The 8,656-nt window shown below is 36.5% G+C and overlaps 1 protein-coding gene across 3 annotated transcripts in view; it reads right to left on the reverse strand.

Moving 5' to 3' along the window:
* Positions 1–8,656, reverse strand: part of Scaper (S-phase cyclin A associated protein in the ER) — a 438,975-nt gene that overhangs the window by 376,775 nt on the left and 53,544 nt on the right. For all 3 annotated transcript variants that reach the window (XM_023712676.1, XM_023712675.1, XM_023712677.1), the window contains one exon: positions 2,732–2,832. In XM_023712676.1, the coding sequence (XP_023568444.1) occupies positions 2,732–2,832 (101 nt within the window). The remainder of the gene's footprint in view (positions 1–2,731; positions 2,833–8,656) is intronic.

Genomic DNA, 8,656 nt, shown 5'->3' on the forward strand with positions numbered 1-8,656 from the left:
CACACACACACACACACACACACACACACAAATAAATAAATTTTTAAAAAATGTTCCCTTAAGCAATGTCTTCTCTACCCACATCCTCAGTCAGATCCTGTCACCACCCTAGGTCTCCTGTACCTGACTCTATTCAGTTGGGTGAGGAGGCTTTTCACTTCTCATTTATAAAGTGATATTGTTGAAAACAAAATTCAAACAAAATATTACACAAAAGCCTAAAGCTTTTGCCAATTTACTGCCCAATCACCTTCCAGAAATGTTGTAATGTACAATACTCCCAGTGGATGAAGTGCCTGTTACCCTTCAACCTGGCCAAAAGTTGTTATTGTCTTTTAAAAATTACTCTGGTTAAATGATATTACATTGTTGTCATTTTTTAATTGTACGTGTTTATTATCATAACTTATCAGTGATTTCAATTTTGTCTTTTGGGATTGGCATATTGGTGTCTTTAGCCCTTTTGTACTGGGATTTGTATCATTCTCTAAAGAACTTGAAATAGTTTTCTAGCACGCTATTATTATTATTATAGGTACAATTCTGTTGGCATTGGTGTTGTAATTATTTTGCTTTCAATTATTTTTAATAGAAAGACTTGCTTCCTTGTTAAATCAAGTAAATCAATATTTTCCTTTGTAGTTTCTACCTTTGTTTTATAAAGTCCTTACGCATAATGCAAATATATATTTATCAGTATTTAAGTCCTTAAATATGAACAATTTCCACACTTAAATCTCAAATCAAGCTGAAATGAATGTTGCTGCACATGACTTAAAAAAAATAAGACAAATAATGCCATCTACAGGAAATTTAAGGTTACATTCCTTATCTTGGCACTGCCTCACGAGGCAAAGAGAAGAAATGCTGCTAAGTGGTTCAGGTGAAAAGAGATGCCTCAGAAATATTTTTGAGACATTGCACCAGGACAAGGAAAGCCATAACTCTATTAAGCTTAGACCCAGACTGAATTTTCTCAATATATTCTTCAATATAGCCCCCGCTAGTTGGCTGGAATTTGAAAGCATAATTTTTTTGTTTTTTTAAATGCCTCTACAGTTACATCATAGAGCATTTTTAAGTACTAAAGGAAAAAAGAAAAGAAAACCTAGAAACCTAAATTACATTAAAAATGAAAAGAAAAAAAAGACATTGTTAGGACATAAACTATGCCAGATCAAGGACTTCCAAAGGGAAGGAAAATCTAAACTCTGGGCTCAGGAGGATTAGATCTGAAATAGACAGACTGTAAGGCAATACCCTTGAGTTCTTCATAACAAGATTTCTTTCCATTTTCTTTCACCTTGTTTTCCTCTACTTATCTTCATGGGGACAATACAGCTACTAGTCAAACGAATCAGTATATTAATCTCTGAGTTTAGTTTAAGCCAGTGAAAAAAATGTATCCCTAGACCCAGTTGTCTACTGCCAAGGGTAAGGGTTAGGGTAAAACTGTGATATAAACAATATTACCTAGGACTGAGCCACTCAGTGAGTACAAATGAAGCAAGGCAATTAAAATAATCAAAACTTGTCATCATGAAAAACAAAATGTATATAAAAGATGAACACATAGTTTCTCTGATTTTAGTTTCCTGGGATCCAGCTCTCCTAGATTTGCCTCTAGAGAATCCATTAACCTCTTTGACCCTTCAAAGAACTAACATAATAAGAGAAGAAAAAAAAAAAAAAAAAAAAAAAAAAAAAAAACTTTTCATTGCATAATCCCACCCACACAGATCCAAAAAAAGATAAATTCAAAACAAAGAGGCAGCCTAAGTCTGCTTCCTGAGGGTGAAAGGCATTCCATTCTTGACAGTATCCTCATAACTTCAAGGGTGATTGTAAAGGCCCCACCTTTTTATTCTATCATACTTGTAATTAAGTTCCTTTCTTTAATTTTTATTTTTTGCATATTTGTAACACATGATTACTTTCATCATGGGGAGGTGGTACCCATATGTACACAACAAATTTTAATTATTTTTACTTCCCTTGCTTCCCCCTCTCTCCCTCCCATCTTGATGATCACATTTCAACATGTGAATTTTGAGGGTACATAATCAGACCACAGCACATACTACACACTTCATAAGGGCAAGAATTGTGGCTGTCTACTGTGGTCCCTGAGCATGATGTACAGTAACCTGATATGTACAGATGCCAAACGAATCTTACTCTAAAAGAGCTTTTATCTCTTATTACTTTCCTAATCAAAAAACATCCATTTTTTCATTGCCTATAATAATGGGAAGATGCACTATACCTTTCCCTATTTATTTTTACCCTACCACTGACCTGTACTTATATACTGTTGTCATTTACTGCCTACCTCTGAAGGTCCAGACACTTGGTACAATCTATCACATTTAAATACTTTTGCATCCTCCATGAAATCTTCCCTGATCTATCCTCCAAAATAGAAATGTCCTTCTGTGAATACCCACAATAGTCTTATGTCCTAATAAGTTATATTTTATCACATCCTCACACTAAAAATTCCCAGAAAGTAGTAAATATATTGTACTCAATAATTAAATTCCTGTCCTGAACAATATAGTTTGCAATGTCAGGCAAATGATAGAACATCTGTTACAGAACCAAGTGAGAAAACACCAAACTTTCAACTTTTTACATGTTTCAAGTCAAGCTGAGGTTCAATTCTCTGTCAAGTTCAATGACTGCTATTGAAATTGCTGATTATTATAAATATAAGCATAGAAGTTATTACCTGCTTTGAGCATCTGTCTTCTCTAGCTTTTCCTGAAGTTGAATCCAGTCAATCAGTGCTTTGAAATCCCTCACATAGTTATCCAGCATCATTAACACCTCCTAATATAAACAAAAAGTTAACTTACATTCAGAGAGCAAAAAGTTTCAAGAAAAACTTGTTTATAGTGAAGGACTTATATATTAATAAGTTTTACATTATACTCATTGAAAAACTGCCTAATGAACTAATCTAATTTTGTTCTTTTAATTTTTTCATCCTGTTTGGTAAAATAAGTTTATGAAATTGAGTGACTAAAGACCAAGAAATAGCATTGACACAGTCAAGTCTCCAACTTATAAATGAGTTTCCTTCTGGAACAATTGTAATTTGGGTTCATTCATAAGCCTACCAGATGAGACTTACACAATATACCTGTGAAAGTACACAATTGAGAATTTTCATAAGTCAGGGACTTATGGGATACCTTTTTAACATCTCCCAATCCTTTCCATTTTTTTACTGTGAAATAAATATATAGAAAAGTTCACAAAACATAAATGCACACACAGGGACCAGGAAGATGGCTCAGTAGAATAAGTGCTTGCCTGGCAAGCCCAAGTGCCTGAGTTCAATCCCTGGTTCCAAATAAATAAATAAATAAATAAAATGTACACATAAATACTGCAAAAGCAGAAACATCACAAAGTACACAAAACACAAACAGGTAACTTATTACAAGGCAAAGACCCATCCCGTGAACACCACCGACATACATAGGATGTAACAAAACAGTCTGAAAGTCCCTGGTCTTCTCTCCAAACCTCATCTCATGCATTTCCTCGAGGGTAACCACAGCCTTGACTTCAAACATGTTTTCTTATCTAACTGTCCTGGCTAGTACCTACATCTAGGGCAATAAAGAATATAAATGAAAAATCACTGTTTGGTTCTTGGTCCTAGAGGAGAAAACTTCTAGTCTTTCACCAGAAAGTATGATGTTAGCCACAGGTTTCTTACATACTTTTATCAGGCTGGAACATGTCAGAGGGCAGCCATTCATGGTGGTGGAATACAGCAAAGAGCAAAGGGAAGAGCAGCAGCTACAGCAGCTAGCAAGCCTCTCTCCCTTCCACACACTGTATTCAGGCTATCCACCCCAGGGCAGGTGTAGCACTCACACCCATAATCCCAGCATTGTACCATGAATTAATCACAAATTCTAGAAGCTGCTCCACTGACTGCATGAGGCTTTGGGGGGAGAACTAGACACAAACCATAACAACTTCATAGAATTCACTCACTATAGGATCAATCAATGAGGACAAAATAATGAATTACAATCAGGATCTCAAAGAAGCCAAAAGAACATAAGAGAAGACTAGCAGTTATAAAATGACAAGAAGGCCAATCTAAGGTTAACTAGAGTTACAGAAATTCTTAACTATCCATCAGATAGCACAGATGGATTCTCTAACATGCTTACAGAAATTACAGAAGAAAATTTCCCAAATATAAGAAAAGATAAACTACAAGTAAACAACGCTTACAGATTATCCAACAATTATAAAGAAGTTCATCAAGACATATTCTCATTAAATTCACACAAATCCAACAAAAAATCAAAAAAATAAATTTTTTAAGATAGCAAAAGAAAAACAAAAAATTACATATAAATGAAGTAAACCAATTAGAAGCATAGCATAAACTCTGAAGGTCAGAAGAGCTTGAAGAATTTAAACCCTAAGAGCAAATAACTTCCAACTGAAATTAACTTACCCAGCTAAGCTATCCTTCAAAATAGATTAAGAAATAAGGTATTTTCAAGAAAAACACCAGCTCAGACGATGTATGCATGCTAAGCCAACTCTAAAGAAAATATTCAAGAATATTCTTAACAGAAAAAAACAAATCGGACACAGCTAATAACTAGTGAAGTCAATGGATAAAAAGCAACAAAAAACATCATGAAGAAAAAAACATAGATATACCATCAGATTAAAAAAAAAACAATGATAGTAAATAATATCCAAAACAAATCAGTAATATTTTTCAATACTAATAGCTTCAACTCTCCAATCAAAAGATGCAGACTGGCAGACTGGATCAAAAAACAGAAATCAACAATCTGCTTCACTCAAGAAACTTATCTACTCTAAAAGATATCATAGACTAAAAAAGGATGGAGAACAAAATTTTATCTACCAGAACCCCCCAAACAAGCAGAAGTACAATTCTAATATTATACATGGTAAATTCCAAGTTAAAACTGATTAAAAGGGGGCTGGTGAGATGGCTCAGTGGTCTAAGGCACCTACTTAAAACAAGCTTAGCAAAGCACAGGGACCGCGGTTCAATCCCCCAGCACCACATGCCAGCCAGCCCCGCCCCCGGTGGGCTGAGCTGGCCACACACACACACACACACACAAATAAATAAAATTTTTTTAAAAAAATAAATAAAACTGATTAAAAGAGACCAAAAAGGTCACACATACTAATGACAATACAACATGAAGAGATAACATTGCTAAACATGTGCACCAAATATTGGAGCACCTATCTTCACAAAACAAAAAGTGCTAAAAATTTAAAAATACCAAATAAACATTAACACAATCATAGTAGGTGCTTTGTTTTTGTTTTTGTTGTTTTTTTTTCTTTTGTATCAGATATTGAAGTCAAGATCTTGTGCTTGCCAGGCAGGCACTTATGTTGCTAAGCTATCTCTCCAGCCCCATAGTAGGAGATTTTTAACATTCCTTTTTTGCAAAGAGATAGATCAATTAACAAAAAAAAGAAAAAAGAAATTTCAAGCTGAGCCACACCTTTCAACATATGGAATTAAAGGGTATACACAGAGTATTCCATCCCTCTACAACAGAGTATACATTCTTGTGTGCAGCACATGGTACTTTTTCTAAAGTAGATCACATAGTAGCCCACAATGTCTGCCTAAGTAAATATAAAAGACTTGCAATCACCCCATGCATGCTACTAGATCGCTGTGCAATGAAAATAGAAATCAATGATACAAAAATTTTCAGAAAAGCAGAAGCTCTTGTAAAATTAACAATATATTCCTAAACAACTAATGGGACACAGAAGAAATAAAGGAAAAACATTAAAATTTTTCTGGAATTTACTGTCAATGACTGTACAACTCAACAAAACCTATGAAAGCAGACCCAACAGGAAAAATCATTGCAAACAATGCTCACATTTTTTAAAAAAAGGAGCCAGCCCAAATAAATAACTTTATAAGAAATCTTAAAATACTCGACAAACAACAACAAACTAGCCCTACACTAAAATTAATGGGCAAATTATAAAGATGAGAGCAGAAATCAGTGAAGGTGAGATTAAAATATGAACTATTTTTACAAAATCAATGAAGAGCTGGATCTCTGAAAGAATAAATAAAATAGATAAACCCTTAAGACTCACCAAAAGTAAAGGAGAAAATAATTGCTTCAATGCAACTAGAAATAAAAAAGTAAAATCAAAACACTGTCAAAATCCAAAAGATAGTAACTACTTTGAAAAATTATGGCACATTAGCACTTTTTGAAGAAATGAACAAATTCCTAGACATATACAAACTATCAAAACTAAATCACAGGACCAGGGACATGGCTCAGTAGAATAAATGCTTCCCTGACAAGCACAAGAGCCTGACTTCAATCCCTGATTCCACCAAAAAAAAAAAAAAAAAACTAAATTAAGAAGACATTAAGTATGCCTAACAACCCAATAACAAACAATGGAAGTGACTCAGCAATAAACAACTGACAACTAAAGAAAGCCCAGGACCTGATGGATTCGTTGCTAAATTCTACAAAATCTTTAAGGATGTTATATCAGCAATACTACTCAAGCTCTTCAAAGAAATTAAAAGGGACGTCATGTTCCGCACCTCATTTCTGGAAGGTAGTATGACCCTGACCACATACCTAGATAAAGACCCAACTATTAATACAGAGAACTATAGACTAATTTATTTAATAAATATAGATGTAAAATTCTCTAGAAGATATTAACAAATAAAATGCAGCACATTATCAAAAAGATGATCAAGGACTAGGAATTTCTGCGGAATTCTGGGAACGCCCAGACCCAGTCCTAGCCCAGGCCCAGTGTGTGGGAGAGCATCCGGCTACCCTGCGCCAGCGGGACCTACTGGTTACAGCCCAGGCACAGCATGGGTGAAATCCTCTTCCACCCCATTGGGACGCTCACCACCACCCCTCAGCACCTCCCCGACGCAACCTGCCCAGTAGGAATTCCTGCCACGTTTCAGGAACCCCCCAGATCCAGTCCTAGCCCAGGCCTGGTGAGTGTATTGGAGGGCTTTGGGCTGCCCTGTGTGTGACCTACTGGTCCCAGCCCAGGCGCAGCATGGGTGACACTCTCTTTCACCCTCTTGGGACGCCCCCTCATACATCCGTAGTACCCCCCACACCCCGCCGACAGAGTAGGAATTTCCATCGCATTCCGGAAACCAACAGATCCAGTCCTAGTCCAGGCCCAGTGAGAGGGTGGGAGAGCTGCCTCTCCCCCCTAATCCATCTTGTCCCCTCCACACTCAGCTCAGGCCTGGCATACAGGCCTGGGGTGAAACCCTGTAGCTACGATCCCTGCAGAGAGTGTAGGAGACAGAACCACCACCAGAACAACTTGCCAGAGGGGCACAACAGGTTTACCTCCAAGGGCAGCAGCAGGAAGGAACTGAGCACAGCAGCCAGACCCAAGCCAGGCACAGCTTGATAAATCCAAACTTTGTAGATCTGCACCTGAACTTCAGTAGGTGCTAAGGTTATAACTGCAACAAAGATCTACAACAAAGGTCAGAAGACAGTGCTACAAAAAAATGACAAGGAGAAGGAGCAAAATGGAATCTCAGAACCCAAGCCCACCCATAACAAGTGAGGGGACGCTAACACAGAACAAACTGGGAATCACACAGCTGAAAGCAATGAATCAACGGCTTCTGAAATAAAAAAACAGCTGCAGAAAGGTATAGAGGAACTCAGATTGGAAATGAAAAAAGAAATCCCTGAATTAATAACATTTGCAGTAAAGAATCAAATGCAGAAACATATGGAGGAAACCCAATACCCACCCAGAACAACTACAGAGGACACTAGCTCAGCTCAAATGTATGAATTAATAGTGTCGATAGTAAATAAGCAACAGCAGAAAGTCATAGAGGAACTCAGAGCGGAATTCGTTTCTGAAATACAAAAAGAATTCTCAGAACTCATAACATCTGAAGTAAAGAATCAACTACAGAAAACATAGAGAGGAAAACCCAATCTGAAAAAAACACTGTGCAAAAGAATTTATAACTGCTTCTAAAGAAGACATTGATTAAAAAAAAACAGAGGAGATTAGAAAAATGATGGATTCCTTGAATGAGCAATACAGGAAAGAAATAGATCGCATGAAGCAGAGTCAAAGAGATATAGAGGATATTAAAATCTCAATCACAAGCTTGCAAAACCGTTTAAGTGAAAGTGAAGACAGAGTTTCAGATCTAGAAGACACTGGTGCAGCTAGTGAAAAACTAAGAAAGGATCTCTTAAAAACAACTGGGATTCAGGCAAGAATAATCATTCACCTGCAAGATGATGCAAAGATGAACAATGTGAGACTAATACGGATCAATGAGCAAGAAGGAGTCAATACAAACGACATTAAAAAAATATGGGCAGAAGGAATACCAGAAAACTTCCCAAATATGAGGAAACAATCTGACATTCAGGTAACTGAAGCATATAGAATGCCAAAGAACCTCAACCCGATGAAAAACACACCGAGACATATAATAGTCAAGATCCCACATTCAGCATAAGAATAATATACTGAAAGCCACTAGAGAAAAGAAGTAGATCACATTCAAAGGAAAACCCATCAGAATTACGGCCGACTTCTCTTCACAAACCAT

This window comes from Octodon degus, unplaced genomic scaffold (genome assembly GCF_000260255.1).
Source record: "Octodon degus isolate 3935 unplaced genomic scaffold, OctDeg1.0 scaffold00026, whole genome shotgun sequence".
Lineage (NCBI taxonomy): Eukaryota > Metazoa > Chordata > Mammalia > Rodentia > Octodontidae > Octodon > Octodon degus.